General features: G+C 48.9%; 1 protein-coding gene across 1 annotated transcript; it reads left to right on the forward strand.

The window, feature by feature from the left end:
* Positions 1-6879: 6879 nt before the first annotated feature.
* On the forward strand, positions 6880-16784 carry TMEM109 (transmembrane protein 109). Its single transcript, XM_017870759.1, has 4 exons — positions 6880-7318; positions 13037-13281; positions 14234-14336; positions 15119-16784. Exons 2-4 carry the CDS (start codon positions 13045-13047, stop codon positions 15508-15510), a joined length of 732 nt encoding a protein of 243 aa, XP_017726248.1. The 5' UTR covers positions 6880-7318; positions 13037-13044; the 3' UTR covers positions 15511-16784.
* The last annotated feature ends 776 nt before the right edge of the window (positions 16785-17560 follow it).

Here is a 17560-nt window from a genome sequence, read left to right on the forward strand (position 1 = left end):
CTAAGAAAACAGCTAAGACAGCGTTTTGGTCCTGACTACTACCGTTTCGCTCTGTGATTTGGGGCAATTCACATTGGCTTCCCTGCCCTTTCATCTTTGTCAAAGACAAAATCACAACAAATTTAGTTTAAAGGTTTTTTTTTTGTTTGTTTTTTGTTTTTGTTTTTAAGAGACGGACTCTGGCAATGTTGCCCAGGCTGGAACGCAGTGGCTATTCACAGGTGCAATCGTAGCAATCATTGCTATCACAGGTGCATCCTGGAACTCCTGGGCTCAAGTAATCCTTCTGCCTCAGCCTCCAGAGTAGCTGGGACTTAGGCTGCAATTCTATAAAATTGGGCAGCGCCTCACACTATAAAATATAATGGTTGTTCCAATGAGCTGAACAGGGGAGCTTGGTTTTATAGACAAAAAAGGACTGAGGAAAACAGAAACAGAGAACAAAAAGGGGATTGGTCATTTGGTAATCTCAAAATTACTTTTCTTGTAAAGGTTAAAGTGGAGGGTACTTCTTTATCATGCCATGTAAAACTTGCCTTTTTGGGAATTTAGCTCTCCCCGCCAACACACACGCACACACATACACACACACACTCTCTCTCTCTCTCTCAGAAGGTCATAAAGATCTTAGTTTCAGCTCATTGGTGTGGAACTTCAGCAGGACTAACTCTTTTTAGCTTGATCTGTTAGGCCTAGCGCAAGAACTCAGTCCAAACCAATGGCCTCCTATAAATTTATTTTGTGTTTTCTATTTCTCTTCCAGCTCAGATAGTGTATGATTCTTTGTGGATATCTGTAAGATAAGATACTCTCAGGAATCATGCAAAAGACATGTGGTGTGGACTATAAGGTATCAAGACAAATGGGCAGGATGAACAGGATGTGTGAGTGAGAGGGACTTTGACAGGTGGGCAGTATTCAGAGGAGAAGGAGAATGAAAGGCATTCCAGAAGGAGAAACAATGTAAGCAAAAGCTTGGAGAGAAAAATAAAAGTTACAGGTACAAAAGGTAGTATGGCATAGTGGCCAAGAGCATGGACTCTGAAGTCAGACTGTGTGCTCAAATCCTAGCACCACCCAGGTGATTGACTGTATGAACTTCTCTATGCCTTAGTTTCCTCATCTGTAAAACAGAGGGAGTGATGACAGGGGTAGAACTAACTCACTGAACTCTTATGAGGAGTTAATATGCAAAAGGGCATTTCATCTCTCTCATGCACCAACGAAGTAGCTTGCCACTTGTTCCTTGCTTCCAGCCTGGCCTCCTCCTCCTAAACTACTTTCCACAGAGCAGCCAGTGATCCGCTTTGAACGAAATATCGATTCATGTTATTCCCCAGGCATTTCATTCATCCAACAAATGTTGATTGGGTACTTCCTGTGTGCCAAGCCCTATTCTAAAAACTGGAGATAGAAAAGGTCAACAAGAAAGACACAGTTTCTGCTCTTTTGGAGCTTACACTGTACTGGGGGTGGTGGGAGCACAGAGACAAGCAACACTTAAGAAGAAAATTCCAGAGTAGTAGTGCTATGAATGCAACAAATCAGAGCAAGGTAGACAGAGGTGCTGGGGATTGGAGGAACGGCTACTTTAGACAGGGCACTTAGAGAGTGCATCTCTGAGGAGCTGATTTTTTTTGCTGAGAACTGAATGAGGGTATGGAGCAAAAAAGTTTCTCCTCTGCCCTCTAAAGATATGCTGAAATTAACTGACAAACGACAGAATAACAGGAGAAACGACATACAAGTGTGTTAGTGTGCAAGTGTGCACAGGAGTCATACAAAATATGAGGCTCAAGGAACAGGTGGCTGATGCTTACTTAAATGGCACCCGGGAAAGAGGGAGATGGGGGAAATGTAGGCAATTTTGAGGGCTAGCAAATAATTTTTAGGGGAAATGAATGAGCCCCAAGAACAGACAATGCCTTGGGACAAAGTTCTTATGAGCTCTGGAGGAGGTGGGAACAAATTGTGGGAAGGTGAGGGGCAGAACTCCATTGTGAACAAAGGTTGTCTTATGCACATAAAGTCTCCCCTCAGAAGAATAGATTAAAAGTCTCTCTAGGTGTAGTGGTGAGTTGATGACTTTTAGTTTTTATTCTTCTCCAGTGGTTAATCTTTCCTGGTTATTTGATGAGTTTCCTGTGAAGGGGGATTTGAGACAATTGCATTTCTTTTGAAAGAAATTTTCTGAGATAAGGGAACTTCTAGAGAGAGCTTCTACCTGCACTTATGGTGGGGGTCAGTGGGCAAGAGAAGGTTAGAAAGTCCTTGGTTCTAAGGCAGCTTCTAAGACCTTCCCATTTCTTTTCATTCAAAAGTGCTCAACATGCTGTAACCTCAGGACCAATCCAAACTGGGCCTACTCTTTTGATAATAGAATGTCATGTTCTCTTGTAGGTATGACAGAGCTGAAACTCCAAGTCATGTCAGCAGGACATGCACAATAGAAAATGCTTTGACATCTAACAACACCCAGAACCAATGATTCCTCCCTGTAGTACCGAGAAGACCTAGACATGACCAGAACCTAAATGCTAGAACTCTTTCAGGAGCGAAGGGTCTGTTGACCAGAAAGATCCAGGGCGAAAATCCACCTCAACATACCTGTGTAATCAAATTTGAAGCCCTCCAATCAGACCCTGTCAAGCAAAAATTCCTAATTCTTTTCCTTGCCCTCTGTACTAGTCTGTTTTCACACTGCTGATAAAGACATACCTGAGACTGGGCAATTTACAAAAGGAAGAAGTTTAATTGAACTTACAGTTCCACGTGGCTGGGGAAGCCTCACAATCATGGCAGAAGGCAAGGAGGAGCAAATCACGTCTTACACGGATGGCAGCAGGCAAAAACAAAAAGCTTGTACAGGGAAACTCCTGTTTCTCAAAACCACCAGATCTCATGAGACTCATTCACTAATACAAGAACAGCACAAGAAAGACCTGCCCCTATGATTCAATTACCTCCCACTGGGTCCCTCCCTTAACATGTAGGAATTCAAGATGAGATTTGAGTTGGGATGCAGCCAAACCACATCACCCTCTGACCCCTTAAAACTTGCCCCAGTTAGGGAAAATTAGGGAGACAGATTTGAGCCATGCCTCCAGTCTCCTTGCTGGGTGGCCTTGCAATAAAGCCTTTCTGTACTCAAAAGCTGGTACCATAGTATTGGCTTCTATGTGCATCAGGCAGTAAGCCTATTTGCTCAGAAACAATACTAAAGCACCATACTTTGGGGTATCATTCTCTGAGCCCCAACCAGGGGTCATTCCTGAGGCCATGAATGAGGGAGAGAGTTTCTGGATGAGGAAACTTGACCCCAAGTCTTGTACCATCTGGCCCATGCTGACCATCATGGTCTCACTTTATCTTCTCTCCCACCACATTGGCCTTTCAATTCCTCAAACATACCCGCTCTGGTTGGTTTCAGAACTTCTGCCCGGACCACTTTCCTCTCCCCGCTCCCTCTTCCCCTTCCTGTCTCAAACCCTCAAATGTAAACTCTTCCCCCTCCTGTCTCAAACCCTCCAAGGTAAACTTCAGTCTCACCTTAAATGTCACTTCCTCTGGAGCCCTTTTCATGGTCCCTGGTTTAAATTTAGCCCACACAGCAAACTGTAATTGTCCTCCAAACCACTTCAAAGAACTGTAATCATTTAATTATCTATTTATAAGTATCTGATGTCTGGTTCTCCACTAGACTGTAAACTTCATGATGGTAGGAACCATAATTGTTCTCGTTACTTTTGCTCTCAGAGTGTAAGAGTGCCACATTGTGCCTAGCACGTAGCAGGAACTTTGATTGTTGTTTGAAAGACAGGTTGCCTGACAGGCCACGCATCTCAAGTACTGTACTTGGATATGTGGTAGGAAATAAAATGGATCCATTTAGGAGAGGCCTTGAACCCAAGGTGGTTAAACTTGGGTGATGATTGGTCTGGCAGCACAATAGCATGTGTTTGCATTTGAACTATGGAGTGATAAGCATACTTTTAGAGGTTTCCTCTGGAAGACACTTACTGGATGGGTTGGAGTGGGACAGACTAGAAGGAGGGAGACTCAGTAATTAATTGTTGAACCAGTCTTTATTGAGTACCCATAGTGTGTCAGCCAGGCATGATACTAGGTGTTGGCAATATCACAATGAGCAAAACCAGAGGTGCCCCTCTACTGGGGAGTTTATGGCTATGACACAGGATGCAGAAAAAAGGAAGTCGCTTCAAGGCTTTTCCGTTTCATAAGCCAGTCCACAGGGAATAGAAAAAATTCAGGGCACTTGATTTCGGAGAAACAGGGAGACTTAAGGGAAAAGAGATACGTGCATTGGTGCTGGTGGGTCCCTGAGGAAGGAACTCTATGCCTTGTTCCCCCAGACCAACGCTGCTGTTGCTGCCTGGGGAGCATGGGGACACATTGGCCAAAGACCCAGAAGAAGCTCGATTTCCCAGGTATCTTCAGTGGCAATCTGTGTGGACAAGTGACAGAAGATTAGGCAGGGAGAATTTGCCAGCTTAAATGACTGACAGTGATAATTAGATGAATTTTCTTTTTTTCTTTTTCTTTTCTTTTTTCTTTCTTTCTTTCTTTCTTTTTTTTTTTTACATGGAGTCTCACTCACTTTGTCACCTAGGCTGGAGAGCAGTGGTGTGATCTTGGCTCACTGCAACCTCTGCCTTCTGGATTCATGTGATTCTCCTGCCTCAGCCTCCTGAGTAGTTGGGATTACAGCACACACCACCACACCCGGCTAGTTTTGTTTAGTATTTTTAGAGACAGAGGGTTTCATTGTTCTGGCCAGGCTGGACGTGAACTCCTTCACCTCAAGTGATCTGTCAGCCTCAGCCTCCCAAAGTGCTGGGATTACAGGCGTGAACCACTGCCCCCGGCCAGGATTAGATAAATGTTCTCTCCCAATTTTGGCCCTATGTTCATTTTCCAAAAGGTGTATACAACCTGAAAATCAAGGATGGGAAGAACCCTGAACTGTCTGAGATTGTTTCTGCTACCCACATGGAAAACAGGGTTGAAAAGAAATTAATTTGTCATAGAAAAAAAAAAGTTTAAATTTCTTTCCCAGGAAAGTCTGTGACCTGAGATTTGTAATCCTGCACGTCAGAAAGGATCTAACAAGCAAATGTAAAATTGAAACTGTTAGAAACGCTGGAAGGTGAGGTTCAGGATGCTACCAGAGCCTGTTCTGGAAGAAGGACTCTTAGCTGAGGGGCAGAAAGTGACAAGAGCTCAGATGAAGATGGATGTGTCTGAGGAACATTTGATGGAAAGAAACAACTGGGTGAGGTGACAGATTGGGAGCCTACACAGTGTGTATTCTGGGAGGAAGGCAGAATTGGAAGGCTGAATGATTGGGGGTGGGAGGGAAGAGTTACGTTCTAGAGGGCTGAGTTTGAGAAACAAGTTTTAACATCAAAAGGAAGCTCTCCTATGACAGCTCTTGATGGTTATAAAAACATTCAGTCAGCAACGTGGATTTTTTTTGTTTTTTTTTTAATGTTCATGATTGTTGCTTCCTTGAAACTTCACACCTACTGTGAAGTGCTATTTTTAGGTCCTTTATAGTTCTTGAATGTCAAGCAGTGAAGGCCCAGAGAAATGAAGCTGTGTGCTCAGGATCACACGACAGGCAAGGGATCACCTCATCCGGAAGCCCTATTCATTCCCCTTCACGGTGCTGCTGAAGCAGGATATTGCCCTGACCCTTTCACAGGACTCACAACAGGGGTGCCCCGTTTACTCAGCCCGCTGCTCTCAACTTCTCGTGGGAGGGAGTACGCAAGTGAAGGAGGCGGGAACTGGAGTGCACAAGCGCTGGAACAAGCCAGCCGGTTTTCGGCACCGGTAGGATCACACTCCACTCACTCAAGATTCACTGCGTTCCACCCCTCATGGGAGGGAGCATGCAGGTGAGTGGGTGCAGGAGCCAGAGTGTGTGCTTTCGGGCACCGGCAGGAACGAATTCCGTTCAGGCCCCGTGGCAGCGTCCAGGCAGGGTGCCTGAGGCTCCCGAAGCCCCCAGAGGGCATGTTACAGTGCTCTTTCGGCTCTGCCGTCCGTGGACGGCTTAAGTGTTAACAGCTCAGTGGGCCCGCGGTTGCCCTCCACCAGCGAGGGCAAAGGGCCAGCGTGACAGCCTTTGTATCCGCACTGGTGGCTCCCGAGCTCTTGTCCAGCATCCAAGAAAAATAAAGTTGCACGAACAAATTAAAGGACAAATGCCTGGGATTTTATTGCTGATGAAAGTGGATTTCAGAGAGAAGGGGAGCTGAAAAGAGGGGGGTGGGACAGGCGGGTATGTAGTCTTCCCTTGAAGTCCAGCTGTCTCCGGCCAGATTCGTCTCCGAAGTTATGCCTCGGGCTGTCCCTCTGAAGACAAGCTGCTTCTCTCTGACATCCAGCCATGGTCGTCCTCTCATCCAGCTGCTTCTCCTCTCTGCCAGATGAGTCTGGGGTCTTTCCAGGCACAGGATGAGGCAGGGCAGAGACATGGGTGGCTTAGGAAAAGAGAACATTCAACTGGGAAAACATGAATAGAAGTTCTCACTTTGGGCCACAATTTCAGGCTTTTTGGCTTGCGAGTGGGGTTTCACTAGGGACCCGCCCTTTTCTACCTAGCATTTATCTGCCCCCTGTCCCTATCACTGCCTTTGTGGCAGAAAAAGGAGAGTGGGAGTTGGTTTCTCTCCTTCTCTAAAATTCTGAACTAGCATTTGGGAGCCATCTACAGTATTCAGGTACGAATTTTCTCTCTGGGGGAGCGCATGCGTTTTCCTAGCGCAGTGTGCCTTTAATTGCTCCTTTAATACCTTTCTCTTTCGTGCCTTTTTAGCGCGAAGCTTCTAGGAAGACCAGGTGCTCTTTAGCGGCCAGGTTAGAACGACATTGCCCACAATGCCCCAGGAAACATTTGTAGCTCGAGAACTACATTACCCAAAATGCCGAGCGGTGGCAAGAGGGGCATTAGCTTCCACTCCGATTTTAAAGATCCAGTTTACCCACTCTGCAGCCCAGATATGGTCATTTATTTCCCCTTTCCAGCCAGAGACTTTCGTTCTCTGCTGGAACTCCGATCCCATTCTTCTCTCGGTGGGAACGCTTGGGGGGGAAAAAAGAAACGCAATAGATAATGCGGGGCGCATGCGCTCCCGGCGTGGGTTGCCATTGTGAGGAAGGCCGGCTAGTTTCCGGGCTCATCCCGCCTTGCGCATGCGGAGAAGGTAAACCAACGCCCGGAGTTGAGGCGCGGGTTTGGTGGCGCCTTTCAGCGAAGTCGCACGTGAAGGATAGCAGTGGCTTGAGAAAGGTGAGTGCGGGCCGAGGCCGGAATTCGGGGCAGCGCACGGGAAGGGGAGACAGCAGCCGCTGCAGGCGGCACCAGGCAGAGCGGCGAGGCCTGGAGAGTCCGAGTCGGGAGGGGTCCACGCGCCCAGCGGGCGAAACAAACAGGGGACCCGGATCCTCGTTGCTATGCAACCGGGGGCGTCGTTTCCAGGCAACCCGGGAGGCGCATGTTTCCGGGGAGAAGAGGGTTGCAGCAAGGTACCGAGGTTCGGCGGAGGTGGAGCGGCTCCCGGGCATGGGGACCAGGCTAGCGCCAAGCCCGACCCCCGAGTCCCGACCCACGGCCCAGCCTCCTGCAGCCTCGGCTCGAGCCCCTCGGGGGGCCCCCAACTCATGGGTCGCGCCATGTCCCTTGCCAGCGACGCCACCCCTCAGCGCTTGGCAGGGGACGCGCCGTTCGAAATAGCACATGCCACTGACACCCTGTCTCCGGGAGGCTGGGCCCTGGGGAGGGCGCGGAGCGGCCGGGAAGCTGCCCCTTTGCTGTCGCCCTGCCCCCAAACAGTTGCTGGGCAGCAGCTGTCAGGGGTTTAGTGGGAGCTGCCCCCAACCTGCCAGGGCGCTGACTTCATTCTCTGCAGTGGCGGCTTCGCCCTGTTTAGGACCTTCCTTTAGACTCAGCTGTGCTTCTCGTGTGGCTGCTGTATATTTGGATTTACTGTTAAAATAACCTCCCTCCTCACCTCTCCATGGCTTTCTCTTTCTACCCTCACGGTGTTTTGGCGGGTTGCTAATATTCATTTAACAAGCATTTATTAGTCATCTTTCCTACTAGGCGCTCGGGATTCCAAGATGTCAAGTCTAACCGGGAGGCGCTTGGTGTAATGGGGAAGGCAGGTTGATAAACTGCTAAATTATGCTACAATATATAGTCAGTGGTAATGTGTGTGCTGCAACATTTCTATAGATGTTTAGTTTACAAAGCGCTTGCTGCAGAAATATCTTAACTCTTTACAGCAACTCTTCACCCGGCTTCACTCACTTTTACGTTTGAGGAGACTGCAACTCAGGCAGGTTAAGTAACAGGTGTAAAGGTAGTGACTTCTAGTCTGTGGCACACTTGAGCCTGGGACAGAAGTCTGGGGTCCTTTGTACACTGCTGCACTTTTGAAGCTTTGCTTAGACTTTTCCCTGAGCTGCTGGCTATGCATCAGAAATTCCTAGGGAGCTTTGCAAAACAAAGGGCTGAGTCCCTCTCTGGAAGAGTCTGAGTGAGTAGCCCTGGGTGGGGCAGACATCCTTGTTTAATAGGCTGCACAGGCAGTTCTGATGGGCAACCAAAGTTGAGAACCGCAGCTCCTTAGGGGCAGCTATGAGCAACAGCGGGATAGTCAGAGCCGGTAGAGGGCACTTTTTGCCGCCCCTCCTGCCACCTGGTGATTCATAGCATGAAATGAAACTAACAAAAGAAAAGAGAAGAGGAGGAAGGAGCCTTGATTGGGAGGAGGGGCGTGAAATGCCCCATCCTACCCTTGTAGCAAACCACAGCTGAACATAAGCAGTGGCGCCCCCTCACTAACACAGTAAGTAAAGCTGTTTCCCCAGCCCGGCTGGGCTCTCCAGACCCACCTGAGCCATACTGCAGCTGCCGAACAGAAGTGGCAGGTTTTGTCCCCCACCTTTTCTGTCCTCTCATACCTCTTGGTACAAAACCATGGCCTATAAGCCCAGAAGGCAGATGATCTGGTATGTGTTCCCTCGGAGGAGTCTGGATGCCCTTCACCGTGAGCTTGTTGATGAACTTCAGCTCCGTAAGCGCAGGGGCTATGTCCTATCAAGGCAGCATGTGGCTGTGGGAGAAGCAAAAAGCCAAGATGGAGATCCTGGGTACTGGAGTCAAGTCCCAGCTCTGCTGTGTGATCTTGGATAAGTCACTCAACCTCTCTAAGCCATACTTTTCTGAATAAAATGAAGAGGGTAATAATATCTTAAAAGATTATTGTTAGAGTTAAATGAAGTGATGAAAAAACAAGCACTTTGTGAATGATAAAGCACCACACAAAAATTATAACATGTATACATATAGATATGTATAAACTTTGTATTATTATGAGTTGCTATTGAGTGCCTATTATTTGTCTGATGCCAGGCCTTGCAGAAGGTGAGGAAGTTTTAAGACATGTTTCCTCCTCACAGAGGCTGAGACTGTTTCCACGCCTTTAGTAAAACTATTTGATTAGGCCAAAGTGAGGAGGCCTAATAGCAGTGATCCATACTGCCTGAGATTCACCTGGAAAAAAATGAGGGGTCCTGTTAAAGAAAACAATTTGAAAAAGCAGACCAGCCAGCCAATCTCTGCACTCATTATCTCCAAAGGGTACACTACACAATCCTATTAGATTTGGTTTCTGGTGCACTTCACAACATCAGCTGGCATGACAATGCCAGCCTCACTGTAGAGGGCTTATTTCAAGGTCTTCTAGCTCCCCTTGACTGGGGCAGATGGCCACTGGAAAGTTGGGGCTGGCACAGAACAAGACAGGCTGCTGTGGGAGGAGCTGCTCATGGCACCCTGACCTCCTAGGGCTGAGGAAACGACATTTGATCCCTCCTGGTGGAGGTCCTTGGATAAAGGATCCAACCCAAGATAGCAACCCTGCTCTTTAAGTCCCCAACATGGTTATGACCTAGATAACTCAGGAACTGACCTGTGCTTTCCTCATCTCTGACCACTGGCAGGCAGGAACCATCTGGTTCTTGATTTGTGCCAAAGAGAGTAGAAGGCTTTCCCAGCTTGAGGGCCTTCTACATGAATTGCATGTTTTTCAGCCCTGCTTGACCCTCCAGGCTTCAGGAAGGGCTTAGAGCAGCTGTTTCTGGACCAAAAAGTACCCTAAATGTAGTATTTTTGGAACCCTTTCCTAGACTCCTCCTTCCCACTAAGCAAGACTGGGACATCCTTCTCTTCTCTCTCGTCCATCCTCATGGCTCTGGATTTATGGTCAACTCACTGAGTGCCTGCGTAACTGCAAAAACTTCAAAAACCTGACTGCTCCTACCTCAGGGGCATGGCTTAGCTTCTGAATATCAGGTCTGAATCATGAAAACTCCTGGAGCTACAGGTTCATTTCTGAGCCTGGAGGAGAACAGGGAATTTGCTGGCACTGTCTGACATTTCTCAAGCACAGTGGCAAATAGAAGTTGAACTTGCATACTTTTTTCTTGGCTGATCTTTACCTGCTTCAATGAGTTGGCACTTGTTGGATCTTAACTTGTCTGTGGCATTGTGTTACAAGACCAGAGCACAAAGCACAAAATTGTTAGGTAATTTTCACCAGTAATTCACTGAGATGATTGGTAGATGTCATGTTTATTTTAACTCATGAATAATCTGTTGTGTGACTTTTTCTTTTTTAAGAGTCTTGCTGTCTCGGCCAGGATAGGGTACAGTGGCGTGATCACAGCTCACTGCAGCCATGACCTCTTGGGCTGAAGTGATCCTCCCCACTCAGCCTCCCAAATAGCTGGGAGTACAGGCATGCACCACCACACCTGACTAATGAATTTATTTATATTTTTGTAGAGACAGGGTCTCCCTATGTTTCCCAGGCTGCTCCCAAACTCCTGGGCTCAAGCAATCCTCCTACTTCGGCCTCCCAAAGTGTTGGGATTACAGAAGTGAGCCACCGTGCCTAGCCTGTATGACTTTCGAAATCACTTCTGAGACTTAGTTGGAGACAATACAGCAGACTTGTGTGTGAGGAGTCCAATGTCAGAAGTACCTGGATTCAAATGCTGCTTTCCCCACTTACTACTTAACCTACCTCAATTACTTCATCAGTAAAATGGGGGATAATAGCAACACCCAGCTGATGGGCTGTTGTGACAGTTAAGTGAGCGAGGTAGTGCATGCATGGCAAGACCTAGCTGAATGTTAGCTTTTGATTAATAGTGTCTTTCTTTAAAGGTTGTTTATTATACCCTTGCCCACTGTCCTCGTCCCTCGTCTGCTTGCTATAACAGAATACCACTGACGGCGTAGTTTATAATGAACAGAAATTCATTAGGGTCACAGTTCCAGAGGCTGGGAAGTCTAAGGGCATGGCGCTGGCATCTGGCAAGGGTCATCCTATGGCAGAAGGCAGAACCCAGCACATGAGACAGAGAGGAAATCAGACCAAAGTCATCCTTTTTATCAGGAGCTCCATTTCTGGGATAACTAATCCACTCCCAAGAAAACGGCATTAATCCATTCATGAGGGCTGAACCCTCATAACCTCATCATCTCTTAAAGGTCCTACCTTTTAATACCATCATCATGACAGTTAAATTTCTTTTTTTTTTTCATGTTGGAATTCATTTATTTGGAAAGGAAATTCAATTGATATTTAATCGAATTCATAAAATCACAGAAAATGTTTAGACATGAAAAGTGAATCTAGTACAATCTACTTATTTTACAAAATGGAATTTTTTTTCCAAACTATGGAGAGTCTAATATAATTTTTTTTATTATACTTTAAGTTCTAGGGTACATGTGTACAACGTGCAGGTTTGTTACATATGTATACATGTGCCATGTTGGTGTGCTGTACCCATTAACTCGTCATTTACATTAGGTTTGTCTCCTAATGCTATCCCTCACCCCTAAATTTCTTTTTTTTTTTTTTTTGGTGGGGAAGGGGTCACACTATTTTACTGAGGGGAATGGCGTGTCAAAAAAGTACTGAGGACCATGAGATCCAACATCCTTGGCTGGGCCGGGAGCTCCCAGGCTCTGCAGGTGGTGCAAGGACAGTTAAATCTCAACATGAGTTTTGCTCTTCAAACCACAGCACCTCCATTGGGGGTGGGGAGGTGAGATCACTCTGTATCAGTGGTTCTCAACTTCATACAGGGGAACTGCCTAGGGAGCTCTTGCAGGTCTAAGGCTAGGCCACACCCAGACAATGATATCAGAGCCTCTGGGCTTGGGACACAGACATCAGTACTTGTGAAGCTTCCAGGTGATTCCAGTGAGCAGCCATGGTTGAGACCCACGATATAACTTGACTCCTAATGAAGATGGGTGGAAGCAGAAGCTTGGGTTCAAATCCTGGCCTTTCCGTGTAGCCCCGTGACCATGGGAAAATGCTTAACTTCTGAGTCGCAGTTTCTTTCATCTGTACCTGTAGGGGTGAGGAGGATAAAAGCCACCTCACATGATGGTCCTGCAGAGAACTTGACATATGTGCAGTTATTCTTGTTTGAGCACATAAACTGAGCACTTTATACCATTATATGGCAGTAATCCTACTTGTGTGCTATTTTTAAGTTGTTTTTTATACCAGCTTTATCTTAAGTAGATTATAAGCTCCTTGGGACAGAGCCTTTATAGAGTCTTATAATTCTTTTATGCCTATAGCACCTAAGATACAGGGACAGGCCCTCAGATTTTTAGAACTGGCACAAACCTTAGACAGATCTTCTCACCCACTCTAAAGTGTTGAATAATACTTGCTGGTTAATTAACATGCAAGTGGTAAAGAATGTGAAAGAGGAACCTGTGAGTCAGATGGTTGTACCCAGCTCCAGTTGGAAGTCCCAGTCTTTCCTCTCCCAGATAACAGCACTTTGTTTCCAGGGTTAGCTTGGTGCTTGCTGGAGGTAGGGGTGGAGAAGGATGTTGGGATAATGAGAGCTGGGAGGGTGAGTGTGTCTACCATGGCACTCAGCTCACGCTTTGCTTCTCTCCTGGCAGACCCAGTCATGGCAGCCTCCAGCATCAGTTCACCATGGGGAAAGCATCTGTTCAAAGCCATCCTGATGGTCCTAGTGGCCCTCATCCTCCTCCACTCAGCATTGGCCCAGTCCCATCAAGAGTCTGCACCACCAGGCCAGCAGGAGAGAGAGGCCCCAGTTGATCTCTTGACCCAGATAGGTCGATCTGTGCGGGGGACACTGGATGCCTGGATTGGGCCAGAGACCATGCACCTGGTGTCAGAGGTAAGGAAGGTAGTCCCTGTGTGACTACACACATTAAGGAAAAATAAAAGAAAGAGAGGTTGGCAATGGCCAACTCATCTTAGTTCCACATCTTCTCTGGTGCAGAGAGCCCCAAATTCCACAAAAAGAAGCCACACAGCACTTGTCTTTGAATTCCTCATTATTTGATTCCTGTCCTAGGGCCTTTTAGCTCCAGCCCTATCTTTTCCTGGCTCCTGCCCTTTCCTTGCCAGAAAGGCTGGGAAATGAGCCATCTTTATAAACCCATGTTACTGGGTGACTGTAGAGTCTCACTTTGGTCTAAATCTGACCTAGAATCTCGAAATGGCAAAATACCAAGCCCTGAACCCATTCCTTCACCTGTACAAGTGGGTCGGGCTTATTGGGAGCCTAAGGCAGGGTTATCGTTTTTACCTAGTGGCATCCCAAGCGTGGTATCACATAATTTTGATGGGCTGGACTGAAGGGCTAAGACAATCATTTTTTAAATCCATGATATAGTCTAGCTGGTAGACTCCTTTTTCAATGAAACATCCTATCCCTTTACAGATGTTCTCCACACACCTTCATGACTCCCTGGAAGGCTAGCAGGGCTCCACTTTTATAGGGTGACTACTAAAAGTATTTAATTGTCTCCGTCATTCACACACAAGTACACCTCCTACCCCTCCAGAGTATCCCAGCAAAGCATAAATTATGTCCCAGATGCCCTGGTTTCCGGTTCAGGAAGGAGAGACGGCCTGTTGGCCATCCCCGTACACTAGAAGGTGGGTGTGGAAGGGACCCCTTAGCCAGTCCCAAGGCGCCTACCCTCTGACCCAGGCCTGTCACCAGTGGGTGAGAAACAGGTCTGGGACATTCCTGCAGTCCTTGCCTGGACAGTGGTGATCAGGCTTGAAGGCGAGGACCGTTGTTATTTATGAACTCATCTCACTCCGTGCTTTTTCCACAGTCTTCGTCCCAAGTGTTGTGGGCCATCTCATCAGCCATCTCTGTGGCCTTCTTTGCTCTGTCTGGGATCTCCGCACAGCTGCTAAATGCCTTGGGGCTGGCTGGTGAGTGTTGGAGCACTGGGTAGTCAGCCAGAGCTTTGCCTGTACTTTCCTACTTGGGGGAGTTCATCTTTGTCAGGGTCTAGCCTTTTCCCCAAGCTGCTTAACCCTTCCCAGGATCCTGCAGAGACACGGCCAAAGAGCAAGCCAAGAACTACCATGGCCGGGTGTGGTGGCTCCCGCCTATAATCCCAGCACTTTGGGAGGTCAAGGCAGGAGGGTCACTTGAGGCCAGAAGTTTGAGACCAGCCTGGGCAATATAATGAGACCTTGTCTCTATAAAAGATTAGCCAAGCATGGTGGCGTGTGTCTGTGGTCCCAGCTACTTGGGAGCTGAGGTGGGAGGATCGCTGAACCGAGGAGGTGGAGGTTGCAGTGAGCCGGAATCACGCCACTGCACTCCAGCCTGGGCAGCAGAGCAAAACCCTGTCCCACCTGGACCCCCTAAAAAATAGTTTCCACCCCCATGTGCCAGTTGTTCACTTCCTATCAGGCATCGTGCTGAGCTGTAGTATCTCATTTAATTGCCAGCCACAGTACAGGGAGGCAGTAGAATTGTTCCCATTTAGTAAATGATACTGCAGCTCAACAGAAGCAAGTAATCTACTCCAGGCCTCACAGCCAGCAAGAAACAGAGCTGAGATTCCAACCCATATCACTCTGAGTCTACGAGAACACCTCATTCCTTTGCAATGTGGCTAGCACCTCTCACCCTTTTAGCTCTTGCCCCGCTCTCCCCTCACCACTTCTCCAGGTTGGCTGACTCTGACTCTTTTGGCTTCCAGGTGATTACCTCGCCCAGGGCCTGAAGCTCAGCCCTGGCCAAGTCCAGACCTTCCTGCTATGGGGAGCAGGGGCCCTGGTCGCCTACTGGCTGCTGTCCCTGCTCCTCGGCTTGGTCTTGGCCTTGCTGGGGCGGATCCTGTGGGGCCTGAAGCTTGTCATCTTCCTGGCCGGCTTTGTGGCCCTGGTGAGGTCGGTGCCTGACCCTTCCACTAGGGCCCTGCTACTCCTGGCCTTGCTGATCCTCTACGCCCTGCTGAGCCGGCTCACTGGCTCCAGAGCCTCTGGGGCCCAACTCGAGGCCAAGGTGCGAGGGCTGGAGCGCCAGGTGGAGGAGCTGCGCTGGCGCCAGAGGCGAGCGGCCAAGGGGACCCGCAGTGTGGAGGAGGAGTGAGCAGGATGCCCCACGCGCCGCCAGTGTCATACCAAAGAGCTGAGCTGCTTCGGGGCAACACAGCCCTCCTGCCAGCCCCCTGCCCTTTTCTTGCCCTGTCTCAGCCTTCAGAACCTTGATCCCTGCCCCAGCCCCACCAGCCAGGAGAAACAGAGAAAGGCCATTCCCTCTGCCAGTCCTTGCGGCCCGGTCTTCTGAGATTCTCTGTCTGGAGTTGCTCTCTTAACCCTTGCTCTGCTCCCAGCGTGCCTCACCAGGGAGGGTTGGAGGGGCCTCCCTCTGGCTTCTGCATCTGCACCAGCAAACATCACTGCCATTGGTCTCTCATGACTTAACTGGCTTCCCTGTGCTGCTGCCTTGGCTTCCTCCTAATGCTCTTGCTCCTCTGTCCTGAAGTTGCTCCTTGGCCACATCTCCAGCTCCCTTCTTGTTTTCCTCATCCTCCTACCCTGTACTCCCAGCAAACCATGGGCCTTTAAGGCATGCTTCTGTCCTCTTCATTGCCCAGCAGTGGGGAGGGGCAGGGGTAATGGGACTTGAGGATAAAGGGTGGGGAAACAGGGTCCCCTGAGGCCTGTGGGGGCTGGAGGAGAGGAGGATGTATCTTGTGTCTGTTTCAAGTGCCTTAATCCGAGCCAGCAGGGCCCTCTGCTTGCCCGCTGCCATACTGTATGTAGGAAAGTGCTCTGTGTCTGCTTTGTGTCAAGAGAAGAGCAGTCACTATCAGAATCTTGATTCCCCATCAGCCAAATCAAGATGGCTGCTGCTTTGTAGGCATGTGCTTGCAAGTGGGACCTTGCTGGGCATTATATGCCCTATGGGGGTTTCAGAGACCCTGAAGGAGGAAGGAGGACCCGCCTCCTTGTTTGCACAACTGCATGCACTTCTGTCCCCATCGCTCCACTCCCTGAAACCAAGAAGGAGTTGCTGACCAGCGTCCACCCCGGCAGCCCGGGAGGAACACAGGCAGCTCCTTTCCCTTCGCGTGGTCTGCGAAGAGCAGGGTGAGCTGTCAGCTGCCCCTCTCCACCAGGGTGCCCCATCTTGGTGGTTAGGGGCCACTTTTCCTTTGAGGCTCTGGTGGAGGTGGGTGTCCTTCTCTGCCAGGCCTGGCACATGATGTGAAGAAAAAATGCCCAGTTCTTACTGTTCAGGTTTGATGTGGAATCACAGCTGCAGTGATATATATATTTTTTTTATCAGCGCTTGGTTGGTTTTAAATAAAATGCACGCTATTTTATTATCTTGTTCTGAATAAAATGTATTTACTCCAAGTCTGGATTGCTTCGATGTCTCCTCTACTGCTAAACCCATTTCTGTAGTGCAGCTCCGCCTCCCGACTTCTCCCTGTGGGGACAGTGTGAAGCTGGCAGAGGGGAGAGCTGAAAAGGCAGGCTGGTACCAGGTACCCTTCCCTCCAAGGGCGCGAGGAATGAGGAAGGCGTGCCTCCATTCCAAACGTAGGAACGACCAGCACTGCTGGAAATGTGTGTGCTTGCTGGGCAGAGGGGGCACCTCTTCCCTGTGGTGTGCTGAGGTGGAGAAGACTTGCCTGCCCTCCCCTTCACCACCCACCTGAGGACTTTCCTGTGCCAAGGTTTCCAGTTGGCCCACAGGCTGGACCAATTTTGTGGAGGGCCTCAGACATGTTTTTCTTTGTAAGCTGCTCAGGGCATGAGAGTGTGCAGTTAGGGCTACTACTCTGGGCCTCTCCCCAAACTGCCTGGTAGGCAACGCTGGGTCAGGACCCTTGAGGCCGGCCTTCCCTCGGGAGTGCTGAGCAACCCTCATCCTTCCTAGGCTCTGCAGGGTGCTCCCCAGGTGGAGCTGGTCAAGAGACTAGAGCTGCCCGCACCTAGAGCCCTTCCTCCACGGCGGTGGCCTAGGGCTGTGTCAGGGCAGGCTCAGGTGGTTGGCATCGGGCCCCCTTTTACTCCCTCACTCTTGCTGTCCCTGCAGCTCCCATCCAATATGTCCCTGAATTCAGGTGTCAGATGCCTTCACAGGTGAGCTGCTGGTGGGGGTGGGTGAGGTAGAGGAAGTGGCTTTT

This window comes from Rhinopithecus bieti, unplaced genomic scaffold (assembly GCF_001698545.2).
Source record: "Rhinopithecus bieti isolate Rb0 unplaced genomic scaffold, ASM169854v2 scaffold_6149, whole genome shotgun sequence".
NCBI lineage: Eukaryota > Metazoa > Chordata > Mammalia > Primates > Cercopithecidae > Rhinopithecus > Rhinopithecus bieti.